Here is a 19,688-nt window from a genome sequence, read left to right as displayed (position 1 = left end):
TTCACCTTCCATGATATAGGGTGGCATGTTTATATTTATTTGCACTTACATTGATTTTATTTATATTTATTTAAATGTAAAGTGATGCTAATAACCACATAAATGTGATATATATTTCATTACTATTTTACTATAATGTTGTGAATATGTATGGTGTACGGAAGGATATCAGCCTTTTCCCTAAAAAAGGTTAGAAATCGTTGACCATTTTTTTGTTTTATTTTGTTATATTTTTTTTTAATACATGTACGTATATATACTAAAAAATATTTGGTCATAAAAATATTTTTAAGTTTTTATTTGGTTAACTAGTATTTTTATTAAATAAATTATGATAATTACTGCTTTCCTATATTAAATTATTCAAAATAAACAATTAATATATATATATATATTATTTAATAATAATATTATTATTATTTATTTATATTTTTCACATAATACAATACAAAAAATTATAATTCTATATATTAGTTTTCTTATTTTACTTTAATAAATTGAAATAAATACAAATCAATCTCATTAGGCCTCTTATAACCTTTAGATTAGTTTATCAAAGAAACTGCCATATCAATAATTCCATGTGATTAAATGAAATTAGTTTCTGAAACATATCGCTAAAACAGTATTATAATATACTTATCGTGAAGCTTTTAAAATGCTTAAGTGGCGAGGGTAGATTGTCACTATCGAAAATGAAGTTTTATGAGTAAAATTGATTTTGTGAATTTTTAAATACTATAATTTTGATTTCCTATTTTGAAAATAAGTTCGTTATATTATATATATATATATATTTTAAAAATCATAATTAAGTTTTAATCCTTAAAAAATATTATTACTTTTTAAAGGTGGATAATCTTTCTTACACTACTCTCTCTCTTCTTCCGTTTGAAAATTATAATTGATACAGTATATTAGCTTTATTTTTTAAATATAATTGCTTTACAAAATTAAAATAATATTTGTAATTTTTTTTCGCTTATACCTAATTTTATCTCATTTCATATATAGATTTCTAAGTTGAATCACTAAAAAATAGACAAAACTTTTATATGAATCAGTGGGTGTTTGAGATCCCGTTTGTAAAGTCAGAAACTCGTACCGGACTCGAACAATTCTATATTATTTTTTAATTCGAATTCACCGTACCATTTTTTATTTATTTATATAGTATTGTGAAATATTTAACCTTCAACGTTACGTTTACTTTTGTAAATATTTAACTTGCCAAATGGATAAGTCATACTTATTATCATTATTGAATATCTTTCATTAACAATTTATATATATATATATATATATATATAATATTATTGTCTACGTGAATTTTGTAAAATTAAGTTATTTAAAATTTATTTTTAATATAGTATTAAAGTTATTTGAACTTCATTATAACAATTTTTTTTTATCATATTTATTGTATCATCTCTCATAGAATCATCATTAATATCTACTCTAACGTATTTTAATATAAAGAAGGTATGTTAGAGATCTATTCATGTAAGTAAGTATTTTATACATTTTTAGTTTCAAATTTTAGTCATATGTTATAAATTTCTTCCTTCATGTCTATTCAATGTATAGAATGTCAAGAAACAAAGAGATAACGAATTTACATATAAGAAAAGTTAAATATCTTTTTTAAAATTTAGAATTATAAATATCAATAATTAGTTTCACACGTTATTTTTAACATAAAAATGCTCCATTAATTCTATCTTTTATTTTGTTTAATCAGAACGAAGCATGTCTCTCACTGTATTTTTTTACAACCTATACTAATAAAAGATATTTAAAATAACTTATTTTAAATTGTTGAAAAGTAGAACATAGCTTGAAAATGGTCATTATCCTAGAAACAAATCTCATTAAACATTAGGTACAACATTATACTTGGTTTGTTTTCTCAATGTTTGCAAAGTGGCATGTCTCGAGTTTTAAAGTTCAAGCTTTTCAAACTAAAAGACAAGTTTTAAGAACACATAATAATAGTTTAGATAAGGAATTAATCTTAAAGTCTTCACCTGTTACTGTTTGAAATATGATAGTTAAAAGTTATGAGATTTCATCAATCTAAAGAACTATACTGTTTTTGCTTTATTGTGAAGTGTTTGAGAAGCATGGTGGTATTTGGTTTGGTTGTTGAAACTTGCAGGTGTAAGAAAGAGCGAAGAGAATGAGGAAGAAAGAATTGTGTTATTACGTCATCAGAGAATGGAAAACAGCACGTGTGACGACACAGATAGCATCATCATCGTCCTCCAAGGTAAAAACACTAGAGGACAAGAATGGAATGTGCAGGGATAAAGTGGATAAAAAGAGTAAAGAGTAGGGACAAAAGGGTCCAACCAGACCTGAGGATGAGGCAGTGCCACCCTGTCTACCTCTTTTCTTTCTTTCTTTTTTACCTTACCTGCAATGCAAACTTGACTTCAGATTCCAACTTCATTCTGCACTGTGTTTCTCTGAATCACATTTGCTTTGGTTTTGTTTTGGGAGAGAGCAAAAAGAGAAATGAAGTTTATGAAGTTGGGTTCCAAGCCTGATGTTCTTCAAGCTGATGGAAACTCTATAAGGTCAGTGCCAGTATTCATCTTGCAGACTCACCACACCTTCTCTTTTTCCTTCTTGATTAGATCCTGCATGCATTTTGCATCCCTCTTCACCATTCAACCTCAAGAACACCTTCATTTAATTTCACCACACATGCATTTAACAGTTTAAGCTTAGTCAGCCGCTGCTGAGAAATTTGTTGACTTCAAGATTTGTCCACACACCCCATTGTCAGAAGAGTTTAATTTCTATGTTAATGCAGAGAAAATTTTCACTGTCAACCAATCTGAAATCATGGTTGATACAAATTTTTAAGGTAGTTCTTGTAAAAGTCAACAATTTATCATAAGCGATGATCTGTGATTGGATAAGAGTGCATAACATTGTGAGTGTGTAGACCTTTTTTTTCTTTCTTTTGTTAGGAATAATGTTAACATTCTAATTTTGTTTCTAGTGTGTGTTAACATTTTAATTTTGTTTTTGGTAACCAAAAAGGGTGGGAGAAAGAGATCGTGGTCCATCGTTTGAACTGTGCTGTTTTTCACGAGCTTGTGGTCCAACTATGGTAAAACTGATGTGGAGTACCCATCATCTTCAATTATGGCTGGACACAAGCCTTTTTAAGAAAACAATATTAATAAACTCAGCAATGTCTGTTTTCTTTTGCCTCGCTAGATTTTGTATGCCATGTTCCTGGGGTGGGGAACTCATTATTGTTTTGTTACCTTGTGTAAGTGCATGTGGAAAAAATTAAAAGGTAGATGAAAAAAATCCAGATGAGGTCCCAGTGGACCCTGAGAAAATTTGCTAGGGTGGGATTCATGCATAAGGACTCGTTCTCCGATAATAATAAGGTTAAAGAGTTTCACTTGTGGGTGGAATGTTTTAAAGAGGTAGCTTAACCAGGTTTGGTCCTTTTTCTGTCTGTTCTAAAGCATGCTTGACAATGAAATGTCATCTTTTATGCATGCGAGTGGTATTTGTATGCGTGCAGATAGGAGACATCTTTGGTTAATCAATATTAATTTCAAAGTTTATCCAAATACCTATTAACTGGGACTAAATTGTCTTGCATTCATTTTTCTTCCCTGCAAGTCAATGAGGGCGTGACAGACAATTGTTTTTCTTCCCAGAGATTGTTTCCAAGGAAATGGTTGCTATTTTTTCAAGAGTTTTCTTAGGAAGTTGGAAAGAAACACTATTATTTCTTCAAAATAGGCTAATCAACAAATGTAATATGTAGAAAAGGATTCTCTTTTGGCCTCGGGAGCTATTTGATTGATGCTAATACCAGAAAAATGTGTAAGCTTGGAATGAACAGCACACATTTTGATTAAAGTATTATGGCTGAAGGATCTCACTTCCTGGCATAACTTTAATCACTTTTTCCATCATAAGTCGACACAGAGGTTTCAAACATGGCATGTGGTTAACTATGTACACACCCTCTTATAAATTTTGAACACCAGCAATGTTTTGTGTCTATTTAGTTTTCCCTGCAAAAATATGCCCTTTACAAACTTACTTACCAACCTTAATTCTCATGTAGGTATGTGTCATCTGAATTGGCTTCAGATGTTACTGTTAATGTTGGTGATGTTACGTTTCACCTTCACAAGGTATGGTTTTTTGGTATTTAAAGCGCTGTATTTTATTCAATAAATCTAATGATATGATTTGTGTGACCAGAGTTACAATATAATGTATCTGGTAATAATTTGGCAATATTCATTATTCAAATGTTAGTTGCTTATACTATCAAAATGTTGTAGTGATGGGTAAAGTTTGAGTTCTAGTATGTGCATTATTTGTGGTTGTTAGGTGACACAACTAGCTTTTTGCCCTCCCTTTGTTGTTTACTAATTTTGAGCTTTTAAGAGTTGCAGTTCCCTCTACTGTCAAAAAGCAACCAACTACAAAAATTGGTATCAAAAGCTAATGAAGAGAGCTCTGATGATATTTACTTGGATGATTTTCCTGGAGGACCAAAGGCCTTTGAAATATGTGCAAAATTCTGTTATGGGATGACTGTTACTCTCAATGCTTACAATGTTGTAGCTGCTCGTTGTGCAGCTGAGTATCTTGAGATGACTGAGGATGTTGATAGAGGAAACTTGGTTTTAAAGATTGAGGTGTTTCTTAACTCAAGTATCTTCCGGTGCTGGAAGGATTCTATAATTGTTCTCCAAACTTCTAAATCTCTTCTGCCATGGTCTGAAGATCTGAAGATCATTGGGAGATGCATAGACTCCATAGCTTCTAAAACCAGTGTGGATCCGGCATACATCACTTGGTCTTACACTTACAACAGGAAATTAGCTGAACCTGATAAAATTGTTGAGGACAAGATGACATTTCTAGAGAAAATTGAGTCTGTTCCTAAGGATTGGTGGGTCGAAGACATATGTGAGCTGGACATTGATCTTTATAAACGAGTAATGGTTGCTGTGAAATCAAAGGGAAGAATGGATGGTCTTGTTATTGGAGAGGCACTAAAAACCTATGCCTTAAGATGGATTCCGGATTCTGTAGATACATTAGTTTCTGGTGCCAATGCCTCAAGGACTAAATCTGTGGTAGAAACAATTGTCTGTCTATTGCCATATGATAATGGCATTGGTTGTTCTTGTAGTTTCTTACTGAAGCTATTGAGAGTGGCCATACTAGTCTCTGCAGATGAGTCATCAACAAAAGAGTTGATGAAGAGCATCAGCCTCAAATTGCATGAAGCTTGTGTGAAAGATTTATTGATTCCAGCAAGGTCTCCCCAGACTACTACATATGATGTTAATTTGGTGCAAGGTCTTTTGAATCAATACATGGAAAAAGGAAGCTGTGACATGGAGGTTGTTGAGGAGAAACATGGAGAAGATGAATATGTTTTAGCACGAAGGTCTTTATTGAATGTTGGCAAGTTGGTGGATGGTTATCTTGGAGAAATTGCACATGATCCTAATCTTGGCCTCTCTAGTTTTGCTGATTTGTCACAATCCATACCAGGTTTCGCTAGACCAGATCATGATGGTCTATACAGAGCTATAGATATCTACTTGAAGGTAGCATTTTGTTTATCCTCCACGGTTTTGTTGGTCATTCCTGCATACTTGTTAACTTTTGATTATTACCTGTCTCATAATTAAGTGTTTAGAAACAAATATAAAACATACTCAACGAACAAATATTGCATGTACTATGTTAGAAAGTGGACTTTAAGTCTAATTCAATCCTATAACACCAGTTTGTAAGGTGAAGTTTGTACTTATTTATATGTTGTAACCTGACTTTATCTTTAGTTGATGTAAGACTTTCAACACACCCTCAACATGTTATCTGACCCAACTAATGCCATTCATTTCAGTATTAACTATGTTCTTCTTCTGTGTTCAGGAGCATCCAGAATTGACTAAAGCCGAAAGGAAGAAACTATGTGGACTGATGGAAGTCAGAAAATTGACAGCAGATGCTTCCATGCATGCTGCACAGAATGAATACCTTCCCCTTCGAGTTGTAGTCCAAGTTCTCTTCTTTGATCAGGTAAGGTCTTCTATCAGCTATCAAGCACTCGGCGACAATAGCACGTATGACCCTTCAAGCTCTCCAATGAATCGAGATGAGGGGTGTAAGAAAACGATGGAACCCCTCAATAACCAGATGAGCCATTTGAGGATCAAGGATGAAGAGTTGCATAAAAATGGGAAATTAGGTAAGAAGAATAGCAAAAACAGCAAAAGTGGCCTTCAGTTGCTGCCTTCAAGATCAAGGAGAATTTTTGACAAGTTATGGAGTGTGAGAAAAGTGCTAGGAGAGAATAGGAGCTCAGACACTTCAGGGAGTTCTAGTAGCCCAACTTCTTTAGGCCATGGTGACACCAAATCATATAGCATCTCTTTGAGACACCAGAGGCATTCCATCTCTTAGGAAGTTACTAGATTATTTGGAAAAGGTGAGGGAGATTCAAATTGCTGTCTATGTGTAAAGTGGTAGTAGGATGTTACTTTCGTATTAGCAATGCATGCACAGAATGAGGAAAAAGGTTCACTAGCATTGGATTAGAATGTAATGTAGTTTTATGTTTCATTCAAGTGTAAAAGTAAGACCTTTCATCGTACAGAATGCCACTGGGTGTATGCTCTGTTCTGTAGTCCTAATATATTGCCCTCTGCATACAACTTATTTGATTTTTCTGCAACGAGTTCATGGCTTCTTCTGCTATTTTTTTTCAAAAGCGTAAAAGAGAAACGATGGATGTGAACCAACCTGGATCAAGATCCAGGATCCTGTACTAGAATCAAACTTCATATTTTAATAGCAATCCTTTCACCTGCACAAGGGTGTCATTGTTAAGCAAACATTAAAATTATTTTGCTCGTAACTTTGAAGGTTTAAATACATGGAATTGATTTTAATATTGATACACCTTTTCTTAAAAAAAAATTATATTAATATCAACTAATAAGATGATGTCTAAGGTGTAACTTGTAAAATAATCATCATAAAATTCGATGGTTCAAATTAAAGTTTTTTATCGGTAAATGTTATTCTTTTATTTTAGATTGACTATAGTTACGGCCAAGGCCTGCATAGATCCTAAAAGTAATATACTTTTTTAATCATACGATTGTTACGAATTATTTATTGCAATAATGAGAAACCCTGAACATGCACAATACTCTCAAAAGTAATACTCCAAGAAGATCCAGCTGGTCATTGTTTCCGTTGACTGAATATTGAAGTCAACGGGAGTAGTAGCTGCATTGCACTAAGCAAATTATATTGCAACTATTGGTTATGGTATGGTATCTCAGTCACTATCGAAAACCATGAGACACACTCCCAGGATTCGTGTCCGTTGTGTCTTTGTGTGTTATATATTGATTTTGTTGAACAGTGTTTATGCATCAGCATCATCTTCTTCTCGCTGCAAAGCATGGTTAGTGCAATCCATTCCCACGAATATGCCCCACCTACCCAATGTTCCTGGCACCCTCTCTACTGGTATGAAACAGTGATAGTAATTATTATTCATATTAGTTGCAGTAGAAATATGTGTTGTCCTTAGAAATTGTTATGTAGTCGGAGATTACATTAATCTCAGATTTCAATTAACCTCCATTTGAAGGCAATTTGTGTTCTGAGACTCGTAACTGAAATGTAGGGGATGTGCTTCGGTGGCTGGCTGCAAACTCCACCACGAGGCTTCACATAATTGCTCAATACTGGCAGCTTCTACCTTCCCCCAACGATCCTCGATCTGGGGACTATGGTTACACTCAACGTCAGATGCATGAATTCGGTGCCAGTGAAGGTGTTTCTCTTTATCAAGAATTAGACGCTGCTGCTGACCGGAATGTTAGCATCAGGTGCGTTTCAATTTGGCTCACCATGCTCATGTTTAAGGGTTTCTGACTTGTGTTCAATACTGAACATCAATTAACTCCAGAAATGGGGTTTTTCAACATGGATGGATGATTTTGTTTAAAATATATAGGCAAGATGATATTAACCTTTTGTTTTATGATTCAAATGGAAACTGTATTGAGGTAGGCTACTGTCCCACTCTGGAGTATATCCAACTTTTACCTCAGAACCATCCAAACTTGCTTTCGGAAGGCCAAATGTTGAGAATGTGACATTGCTGCTGGAGGATTGGTGGGGCTCTGGCATTGTCCATGCCAAAGTTTGGATATCTGATAGTAGGGATGTGTATATTGGATCTGCAAACAATGACTGGAAATCTCTCACACAGGTAATTTAGTTTGATTGTTTACTCTTTTTAGTGTCTGTTGGCCTCCATTAATGTATGTTATGAAGCTTCAACCCTCTACTCAAAATGCATTATGTTGCTTGTTACCTTCTCCATTGATCATTAAAGTTACCTTTCTGTTAGCTGTTATCTTCTCAGTAGATATTTTTGCTAATATAACTCTTCTTTTCTTCGATGTAGACTTCTGTTATGTGTTCAATCCATGATACTTTGTCTCATTATTTGTTACTTTCTGGCTCTAGGTCAAGGAACTCGGAATTTACTTTACTAATTGTCCTGAAATAGCTAAAAAGGTTGAGGTGTACTTTGACAATTTGTGGACACTAGCATCCCTCAACTCTTCAGCTTACACGAAAACAGTGTTTGATCAAGAGTGGCAAGTTGAGAGGAAGTTTCCTTGCTGGTCACATTTCATTGATCATAAAGAGAGGTGCAAGTAAGTCTGGGTCTGATGATAAAAATAAGTTTACTTATGAGATTTGCTTCGCTATTTTGTTTTCTACTTTGATGTCATTTTCATTATTGTTTATATTTGAATATCGTTAGAAAGCTAAGGTGTATATACAACAAAATCTCCTTCCTTCACTGGAATTTCTTTGTTCCGAGAAGAAAGAGTTGTTCACGCAACTCTTGAATAAGTGTTAGAACAATGTTAACTGTGTGTTTTTATGTGAAGACAAAAGGTTGGTTAGGATTTTCACTTAGAATAAAATGTAGTCTTAAGCATGAACATGAGCATGAGAGGCAGGAGGCACAACTTGGTGAATGGTGTAGAAAACTTCGGAAAGCAAGAAGATTGAAGTAAATAAGTTTACATCCGCAAGCAACTTAGAATGGATGAGACAGTAAACTAACCATGAGGAAAGAACATCCTTTCATCTTTTAGTTCATAACAGTATCTAATTATTTTTCACAGGTCACCTCTTCCTCGATATCTGAAGACTCCTCATGTTGCAGGATATCCTATTCTGTCTGACCCTTACATGTTTGTGGTTTCATTTCAAACCCCTGGGAATAACTATTCAACAAACCTCCCCCAAGCCAGCTATCTATCCTTTGCACCCCCAGAGGTAATGTTTACTTGTACTTATTTGTTTTCCAGGAGGAACCTAGACAGAAGAAATGGGTTGTCTTAGAGTTACATGGTAGCACAAAAGTACTATTTAAATAATTTTCTAAGTGTGCTACTACAGAAGAGATTGATCTTCTAGTCCCATTCATTGAATGAAATTTGTCAATGCATCTCATTGAAGTGGGGGTTAGTGTTTAGGGCCCTTCCATACTTGAGCTAGGAATGGCCAAATTTGTGTTTAAATCTGCAGATAATTTACCTTGCACCATCTCCAATTAGCAGAGAAATCTCTAATATTATTTTGTTTTCATTGGATCATTGCTGCAGCTATTATTTGGAAAATATCAAGCTGATGAGCAGGCATGGATTGATACAATCAAGTCTGTTGGAGATAAGCAGACAGTTAGAATCAGTACAATGGACTGGTTGGGTCAGTCACAATTTATGGACCAAACAATTTTCTGGTCATCCTTATCCTCTGCAATATCAGAGGTAAATTCAATTGTTATAGCTTCCTGTGTTTTCTCCACTCTTTTTTGCTGTTTTTGCCTGTAATAGAATGCAAAACATCAAGATTCGTGAAATTCTTACAATGTTGTTCAGTACCATTTTGAGTGACATGTGCCACAACATGACTCTATTCTCACTGATTTTCATTTCTGCAAAAAAATTCTTAAACTTTCTAACAAATTTCCTTCAAGCAGGTGGTGTTTTCGAAGAATGCAACAGTACAACTATTGGTGGCATATTGGGGACACTCCATCAGTAACACGGATGTGTACCTGAAGTCTCTCCTCTACACCAACAATCTCTGCTCTTCCTCAAAGTACAACAAATGCTTTGGGAAAGTTGAGATAAAATATTATGTGGTTCCTGGTTTCAACATGACAGGACCTGCTATTCATGGAGGAAGTAAAACAGGAAACAAATACCCTGATTTTACAAGAGTGAATCATGGAAAATATGCAGTTAGTGATGTAAGGGCACACATTGGGACTAGCAACCTTGTATGGGACTACTTCTACACAACAGCAGGTGTCAGCTTTGGGACATACAACACTGCCATCGTCTCTCAACTTAGGGAAATTTTTAATGCTGATTGGAACTCACCCTATGCTGTTCCACTAGAAGAACTGGAGAAAGGTCACAAAAGTTCAATTTAATCAGAGAGAATTTGATGGATCAGTCCCAGAAAGATGAAAAGAAACTTATTTAACAAGGATGCAATGAGCATGAGATGAACACTAATGTGTTGTTGGTATTTATTTGAATGAATATTTATATTTCTCTTTTTCTTCGTTTCTTTATTGTAATAATAATAAAGTATTAGTAATAACAATAAATAATAAATTAAACAATCTCAAAAAATTCAATTTTACTCTCTCTGTTTTATTTTATTACATATTTTAAAAATTGATTTTCTTTTGTTTAACATATTTTATTACATATTTTAAAAATGAATTTGAAAGTTCTTTTCCTTTTAATAAAATGTTAATTAGAAAATACATTTCTATTTTTTTTTAATAAAATGTTAATCCTATCTTTATATTTTGTATGGATAAAAAGATAGAAGACATGGAGAATGAAAAATTAAAGAAAAAGATAGTAAAAAGTAGAGTGTTTTAAATTAAATCAAATGAATGAAAATATAAATATGCTTATTTATTTATTATTATTATTATTGTTTATTCAATATTTTAATAATATTATTATAACTATTTATTTTATTATAATAAAAAACATAATTATTGTTCAAAGAATAACACGATCGACTATTTTAAAAATATAATATATATATATATATATATATATATATATATATATATATATATGTATATATATATATATATACATATATATATATAATTACGAATATTAAAATATTTAGGATAATATGTTAGCTCTTACATAAATATGGTCACGTTTGAGGAAAGTTTAACATATTTGTTCTTTATTGGTTTTTTGTGTTTTTGATATTTTTTAGTTTTAATTTTCTGTTTAACTTTTTATATATTTTTCTGCTTCTCTACCTTATGTCATTTAGAAACAAATATACACTTGAAGCTAAACACTATTTCACATAATTATTTCCTTTAGAAACATACTACTATAAATATTTTATTCTTTCATTTGACTAAACTTATCAGAATCATTTTAAGTGTATATATCCAAGTCATTTAATACACTTTGTTTAATTATTTTCTTAAACCTAACATTTATTTTTCAACATTTTCTTCACCTTTAAAGATTGATTTCCCACCTCCTATTTCCTCCCCTTCAAAACCATCATTTAGGTCCAATGTATATTTACATTTTGTTTTAGTTATACTCTTTGTTATTCTCCTATTCTTTGTAAAAGTAATTTATGGTTCATGGAAATCATCAAATTCATCATTCTCTTGTTATTTCATCTATAAAGTCTTCATCCTAAATATTTTCACAATTTCCTAATTTCTCATAATTTATGTTCTCTCCGCTCTTTGTATAGTGTTGACCAACACCTTCAACCAATACCTTTATTGTATGACGATGAAATTGGTAAACTAATATAATTTTTATCTATAAGTGTCTCATTCACAATGTCTTTATCCTTCAGTCATCATAACCTACATCTTGAAGTCTTCTTTTAATATATCAATTAACTTAAAGCATGATCACTTATCTAGGTCTAACTAGTCAATATGATTATCTCTTTACCAATATATTTCAAAACATATTCAGACCAATTTACCCACCTTAATAAAAACATTTTATTCATTGTACAAGTGTGACAAACTCTTTAACACTTCTAAGCCGTGATCACTTCACATAGAATAGCCAATACCCCACAAATACGTGCTCCGGAAACATAACACTTTCAAACAATAACACACTTTGTAATCACCAATGCATAGCCTAACGTCATTGTGAACCACAACACCCACTAATTAAACCCTGTCACCTCTGTGCTGGTTACTATAAAGGGGAGCGTGATACAATATTGTAGGAATTCAAAACTTATTTAAGGTTTTTGTTTTTGTACTTTAATTTATAGAGGAACACGCATCCTTTTCTATCGTTGAACTAGATCTCATATTTCAATCTTAAATTTTACTACGCATTTAATCAATAGGTTAAACTACATAGTTAAAACCATTCATCTGAGCACTATACAAGCGTATCACTTCACGTGAAATCAGAATTTAGGGTCCAAAGTTCTCTTAGTTTACGAGGAAAGACTTATAGAAGAGATGACGCATCTACGTTCGGGTTAAGCTCAGAATATCAAGCAATACTCCAAACTGATTGGTTTTCAAGAAACATGCACAAACCAAAGTGATATCTACACATACTAAAAGAAATTAAAGCTCGGATATGATGTTATCTGGCTAAAGCATTCAACAAAACATCAAGTGATATCTACACTGAACAAAGTCAAGGAAATGAACAAAAGATACATGTTAAGAGTTCCGTCTAGCAAAGTTGGGTATCAAATTTAAGATTTATGCCCATGCTAAAGAGCTCCTGGCATAACAGTTTTGCCCCGTATGGAACATGGGCAACCACAATGTCATCTGCGGATTCACAGTGGCGGCAATAAGGACCTCGTACTTTCCGGCCACCAGAGACTGGGCGCAAGATCACATTTGAAACATTTTTGCATTGGGTGCAGATGTGAATCTGAGACGAGTCACTAAGTGTAAAGAGGCGTTCATACAGGTTGGCTGAAGCACCATGAGCTATCAAGCAATCACGCTCCATTTCACCAAACTTGATACCTCCAAATCGTTTTCTGTCAGCTACAGGCTGTCGGGTCAACGGGTGAACAGGACCGGTGTTGCGGAATTTAACCTTGTCTTCAGACATATGATGCAGACGTTGGTAAAATGTTGGTCCCATAAAAATGAGTGATCGGACCATCTCACCAGTCCTTCCATTGTATACCCTCTCGTTTCCCCATCTCGAAAACCCAGCTCTGCCATATCCTCATAACATGGGTAAGGCTCAGTAAAACAATGGGAACATACCAACTTTAAGAATAAGTTTAGGTAAACTACTTCCTAATTTTAAAGCAACACTAGAGTACAGATAATAGACAATCGAATACATTATAGGTATATAAGAGAAAGTTATACAGTAGACAGGAGCAGAAGCTGAAATGCAAGTTCATTATCTAAATAATGGGTCACATAATAACACCCCACAGTATAGTCCAAACTGCATTTGAAGTAAACTAAATAGTACGATCAAACTATACCTGTGAAGCTCATCAGTAATGGCATCAACAGAAGGAGTGGAGAAAGGCGTAGCATGTCTCAGTGTACCACCACAAGCAATCCCCTTTCCTAAAGCAGCCTCTAGGAGTTGGCCAGGAGTTTGTCGTGAGGGAAAGGCATGCGGATTAATGACAATATCAGGAACAATGCCTTGTCTAGTGAAAGGAAAATTTTCCTGACACTCCAGAAATCCCAAAACACCCTTTTGTCCATGCATACTGGAGAACTTGTCACCAAGAACTGGACTTCGAACCTGCAGAATTAGTAAATAACATATTTATTCAGTGATCAAATTTAAGTTAGCTTTCAGCTGTGTTAACATAAAACATTCACGTTCAGATGATGCACAACTTAAAGTATGCCCATCTACATGTATGTACTTGACCATACAGCAAGTTATATTCATAGCAGAAATTCCAGTAGTTTCAGACGCAAGTATCTTTGATAATGTACTTTGGTGATCACCAGTTACCTACCTGTCTCAATGAAACCGCTGCAAAATTTTTCCCCTCGTCATTTGAAGACAGCAAAACCTTTTGTACATAACCCCTTTCAGTATGCTTTAACTTCACACTATTGTCTGCACCAGACTCAGCACACCGCCCAATAATAATATCACCACTTTGCAAATTTGCCCCAACATATGGAAAGCCATCATCATCAAGACTATCAACTCGACCAATTTTACTTTGAAGCTTTCCAAAATTTATAATGTCTTCAGGTTTGCGCCTCTTATCTGAAGAATCCTTATTATCAATTTCAGATTTGTAACTCCTTATGTGCTCAGACCTGAACATACCACGCTGCAATGAAGCCCGGTTCATCACCAAGGAATCCTCTTGATTGTATCCCAGATGTACATTGACAGCCACAATTGCATTCTGCCCATTATAGAATTCTGGCTTTGGATGAATTTTACTTTGACCCAGTGGAGTTGGTTTTCCCAGACAATCTGAAGTCATTGTTTGAAAAAGGGGCCTTTGGGGATAGTGTAACCGATGAGACAAAGTATCAACTCTAATATTTGGGTTTAAAGTAGAAAAGCCAATAGCCTGTGAGGAGTGCTTCTGAGATTGGTAGAGCACCCTCCTTGCGTGGTCATGATTGGCAAATGGGACAAGTGAACAACTTAAACCCAATAAGAAAGACATATCAAGTTCACAATGTGTGTACTTGACAGATCTTTTCCCCTCTTTTCCAAATAAATACTGAACGCCCCAAGCAGTACAGCAGTCTTCCTCTTCTTCAGGTCCAATTAGTTCAACAACACCTTCTTCCAGTAGAGTAAGGAAAGAATAACGTTCTGATTTAAATCTTTTAATTTTTAGTAGATTACTAACTACTAAAAGAGGACGTAGAATCCTTCCTGCATCAGAGTAAATACGCACTTCATGTTGAGATTGATCTCTCTTGATTTCCACCTGCAATGGAAAGTAGTAATAACCAGGTTCAAAAGAAATAGAATCAACAAAACTACCTGGTGCTGACTACTGCAAATACCGCTATGAAGAGAGTGAGAGAATAGATGTTTGACAAAAAAGCATGTTCCCCAATAAACTTAATGATAGGACAAGCAGACAACAGTATAATCATATGAATAAAAAGTTCATAAAGCCCGATAGAACAACAGCTAGCTATGGATGCACACAGAGAGATAGACAACTGAAAACCCAGCGGAGGAAGGTGTCTTCAAACAACACCATCATTCACTGAGAAAAGAGTGTCCAAACAGTTAAACCAATCATGTGATGCAAGTAAAGCATTTACCACATGTTACTCATTGACAATCACAGTCCTCACAATGACATAAACTAAGCTACAAAATTATTAGCCAACGTAGACATAAGTTTCCAAATGCTCAAAAAGTAACAATATCTTTTGTTGATAAATCATCTGTGTGGTGGTTGTCATGCATTAAGCTATAAAACCTGTTGCCTTTACTAGATTTGATGGTTTATAGCCGAAATTAAAAACGTATAACATCAATAGCAAAAGCCTTTCCCCACAAGTCGAGATCCATTCATTGCTCAAATTAAAAGAAAGTTCCAAAAGATATATAAAAGGTGACTAGTAGAGCATACAAAACACATTAAAAGTGAACCTGATGAGGCAGTTCATTTTTTCGTCTTTTACTTCGTAGCTCAGCCACAAACCAACTGGAATCAGGGCACACTCCAACCCAATCACCATTTAGGAAAATTTTTTCCTTGTTTCCCAGATGAGTTTCAGTATCATTGACAAGTTCTTCCATCCCACAATCCAACAATGTAGGCAGTATAGATTCAGATGCATTAGATACATCAGTGCTTACTAGTCCCGTGACAGCCATATTTTTTACTAGTCCACAATTTTCACCATCTGGGGTAGAGAGAAAACAAACCTTGCCCCAGTGAGAAGGATGCCTGCAACCGCAAACTTGTGTTATAATAAATTAAAGAAAGAAAAAAAGGAAAAGAATAAGCCATAACTTGGTGTAACAAACAGTATAAATGAAGAAAGAAAATAATAATAATAATAACTTGAAGTTACTTACGGATATCTAGCATCCCCAACTTTTCCCGTGTACTGAACTTGCTGCCTCGTTCTTCTTAGCTCAGCCATGGTTTGTAAGGGATTAGTGCGCCCTACAGTTGCAACCACACCAGAGATCCTTTCCATCCTCTTGTACGGATGTGACCATGCTCCTGTTGAAAATGCCCTTTGCAAACCATTTGAAATTATTGACGCATCAACATAATGCTCAATGGGGCGTACATCTCTATCTCCATAGAGATCCCTTTGCAGTGCCTTGGACATTCTCTTCCGAACATGTGCTATGTGCACTTTCAGCTCACGGTCAAGAAGCTCATTGGCCAATTCAAGCCTCTTATTACGGAAATCATCCCTGTTGTCGCATTTTCTGCGGCCGGTATAAGCCAGCAAGAGACCCTTCACCATATATGCAAGGAAGCGTGCCTTTCTCTTTAAGCCGCTGATCCCAGGAAAGAGATAAATTTCAAGGCACTCCTCAATAGACTCAGGAGGCGGAAATTGGACACTCTTTATACACTTCTCTAAATATTGAACTGCATTCCTACCCCTACCAAATGCACTGCCACATTTCTCATCAGCATCACGAACAGACGCAAAGAGAATATTCTGAATTCTAACATCATCATTGTCACAACCAATGAGATCTACAACTTCTTTATCAGATTGGACACCAAGTGCGAAAAATAGTACCCACACAGGAACCTCAACAGATAAAAAATAAACATTAAGAAACATGTCTCCATTCTCCCCTTCTTCAGTCCTAGAATTGCCTACCAGTTTAATAACCATCCTATTTCTCTTCATCTGTGACTTGTAGGCAATCATCCAACCTGGACTGTTTATAACCCAAAGCCTCTTTAAATACAGTTGCTCCTGTGCAATAAAAGTCTGCAACGATTTTTCACAGGAAACAAATTCCATATCACTAAACATACCCTAAACACTGAAGAAATGCATCGCAAACACGCAATAACGATCAAGAAGCAAATTTCCACTCACAGTCAGAAAATTTGCTAAATATGATTTTAAAAGTAGCTATTGTAAAACTCAACAGATAAAGGTCAACAAGATCAAAAAAAGAAATTAAGTTCAACCTAAAAATCCTTAAAAATTAAATACAAACCAACCTTCTCGGCACCCTTGATGAGAAAGTAACCTCCATGGTCAAACTCACAATCATCCTTTTCACCTTTCATCCAACATAAATCCGACTTGACCATGACAGGCAATTTCCCAATGATGATCTCCTTCTCGTCTTCCTTCAGAATCTCCTTATCAAGGAACTCTTCCTTCCCAGTCTTGAACTTATCACTCCGAATCTTCTTCGGAACATACACCTAAAATTCCACACAAACACACATCAGAAATTGCTCTAACAAAGGTAACAAACCTACATTGCCCACACACACATTAAAACAACACTAGCACACTATTTTCCCTACCTGAACTTTAACTGAGATTTTCATTTTCGACGCGTAGGTCATCCTCTGAAGCCGCGCGTGACGCGGAAGCATCTTTAACTCTTGGTTGTTTAACTCACCGCCCCAGCACATGGGCTTGTCGAGCTTGACCTTGCCGAACTTGACGGAGGCGTAACGGTAGTGCTCGTTATCTCCCTTTTTGGAAGGGTCGAAGCCGGGCGTTACGACCAAGTCGCCGAAGCCGTCGAAGGTTCTCTGAAGGCCGACGGTGACGTAGTGGTTGTAGGAGTTTATTTGGTGGCTGATCAGACCGTACTCCTCGAAGAACAGCATCGAGAACTTCTTGCAGTGGTACCTGAATGCGTCTTCTCCGCCGAATTCTTCGAGGATTTCGGCGTTGGTCGGGTCGAGGTCACCGAGGTCGTCGTCGCTTACGTCATCGTCGATATCCATCATCGCGGCGGTCATCCCTGCCTTGGTGCCACCCTTGCTGGAACCGACGTGACCCATTCCGATGAATGCGTTTCCTGGAACGAGAACAAAGCTAGGGTTTTTGGGTTTTGGTTTTCTACACTCTACTCTATAGTGTGAGTGGGAGTGTGAAGTCTGAACAACACGTACAATTTGCAGGAATTGAAATGAAATGCTTGGTGCGTGATGAGGAGGGGTATAAATAGAAAATCACTACCTCATTACCTCTGATCTTGTCTCAAGTGAATGAATATGTTTGTAGTGTCCTTGAAAGGGGAACGGAAAGACGCATGTGTCCTCTCGTCTCACCTTCACACATAGTAGAGACCAAAAATAAAATCAAGTAAAATATAAGATTAAAATTATTTTTTTTAATATGTTTTGATTCTTACCTTACTATAAAAAATTGTTTTTTTTTTCAAATTAAATTATAAAAAATTTCATACACTAAATGTAGTCGTTAGAAAGAATGTTTTAAATTCATTCTTATAAAATACAAAAACAAATAAATAATTTATGATTTAGTTTAGAAATAAAATATACCTTTTTTATAATAATTTGAGAAAAAAATATATTAAGTCATTTTTTTAAATATGAGAACTGAAAATATATAATTATAAAAAATAATAAATTTTAAATCTAATTCAACTTTACATAATCAACTTATCATGTAAAGATTTTATCGTTTATTAATAAATGGTTTCCATTTCTTTGCAATAGACTGTTTACTCTTTTCTTTTCTGAGGTTATTCAGGGTTCACTTCTTCATAAGTCACGCCTGAATTGAAACTTTATATTTCAATACAACTTATCTCCTAGATGTAATGTTTTTCGCATATTTAGCAGATTCAAATTTCAAAATGTTTGGTGTCTTTGAAGCTTGAATCCCAGTCTTTGGCTACCTTGTTCACTTTCCAGTTTTCTCATTTTGTTAGTTTATCCCAAAAACTAAGTTTCTCATTACTACTCCTGAGTTCAGGTCACTGAGAAAAGTTGATAATTAGTTGCAGCCTGTAAAACCATATTATAACATGAATCATGGACTAATTAAGTTAGCTAATAATACTTTATTAAGAACAAATATCAGTTCATAAGAAGCAATAACGTTTGAAACATGTCATTATAAACTTTTAAAATTATAAAATATTGGAAATAATATTCTATTTAAAGTTCTAATACAGTTATATTAACCTTAATAACCTAAACACAATTATATGCTTGATTTGGGAATTTAATGAAGTTAAGTATGTTCAAATTCTTGAAAAGTATTTAAAAGAATACTTATATGCTATTTTTCATTACATTTTTAGTTATGAAGCTACTTAATGATACTCAAGTAACGATTCTTTTATGTTGGGACATGCAGATTTTGATATTCGTTTTTACCCTCTCTTATGTGACGATTTAATGTTTATATTTGAAAAACGGGAGAAAGTTCCCCTACTAGAATGTTAATGATTTACATCTAAAAAATAATAAAAATATCTGGTTACCTATCCGCCTGAAATTTTTCTGATTTGTTAAAGTACAAAACAGAGTTATAAATTACATTTAATTACAAGAGAACCACTGTATTATGTTCTTTTTTTTCTTTTCTTTTTTTACGTTTTAAAATA

General features: G+C 34.5%; 3 protein-coding genes across 3 annotated transcripts; 2 read left to right on the top strand and 1 right to left on the bottom strand.

The window, feature by feature from the left end:
- The first annotated feature begins 2,368 nt into the window (after positions 1–2,368).
- LOC114162155 (phototropic-responsive NPH3 family protein NPY1-like) lies at positions 2,369–6,745 on the top strand. The gene is made up of 4 exons (XM_028045947.2): positions 2,369–2,579; positions 4,106–4,175; positions 4,443–5,612; positions 5,944–6,745. Exons 1-4 carry the CDS (start codon positions 2,518–2,520, stop codon positions 6,472–6,474), a joined length of 1,833 nt encoding a protein of 610 aa, XP_027901748.1. The 5' UTR covers positions 2,369–2,517; the 3' UTR covers positions 6,475–6,745.
- A 482-nt stretch (positions 6,746–7,227) lies between these two features.
- LOC114162311 (uncharacterized) lies at positions 7,228–10,692 on the top strand. Its single transcript, XM_028046156.2, has 7 exons — positions 7,228–7,551; positions 7,712–7,916; positions 8,101–8,302; positions 8,563–8,756; positions 9,237–9,390; positions 9,720–9,884; positions 10,097–10,692. Exons 1-7 carry the CDS (start codon positions 7,350–7,352, stop codon positions 10,553–10,555), a joined length of 1,581 nt encoding a protein of 526 aa, XP_027901957.1. The 5' UTR covers positions 7,228–7,349; the 3' UTR covers positions 10,556–10,692.
- Positions 10,693–12,724: 2,032 nt separating this feature from the next.
- On the bottom strand, positions 12,725–18,295 carry LOC114162910 (DNA-directed RNA polymerases IV and V subunit 2-like). The gene is made up of 7 exons (XM_028046905.2): positions 17,623–18,295; positions 17,308–17,517; positions 16,182–17,068; positions 15,750–16,050; positions 14,125–15,069; positions 13,630–13,901; positions 12,725–13,347 (listed from the first exon to the last, which is right to left on the bottom strand). Exons 1-7 carry the CDS (start codon positions 18,109–18,111, stop codon positions 12,846–12,848), a joined length of 3,606 nt encoding a protein of 1,201 aa, XP_027902706.1. The 5' UTR covers positions 18,112–18,295; the 3' UTR covers positions 12,725–12,845.
- Between the last annotated feature and the right edge of the window lie 1,393 nt (positions 18,296–19,688).

Source organism: Vigna unguiculata, chromosome 9 (assembly GCF_037176805.1).
Source record: "Vigna unguiculata cultivar grain cowpea cultivar isolate G323 ecotype 2 chromosome 9, ASM3717680v1, whole genome shotgun sequence".
NCBI lineage: Eukaryota > Viridiplantae > Streptophyta > Magnoliopsida > Fabales > Fabaceae > Vigna > Vigna unguiculata.
Note: the sequence above shows the minus strand (reverse complement) of the source record. Positions and strands in the feature narration are given on the sequence as shown.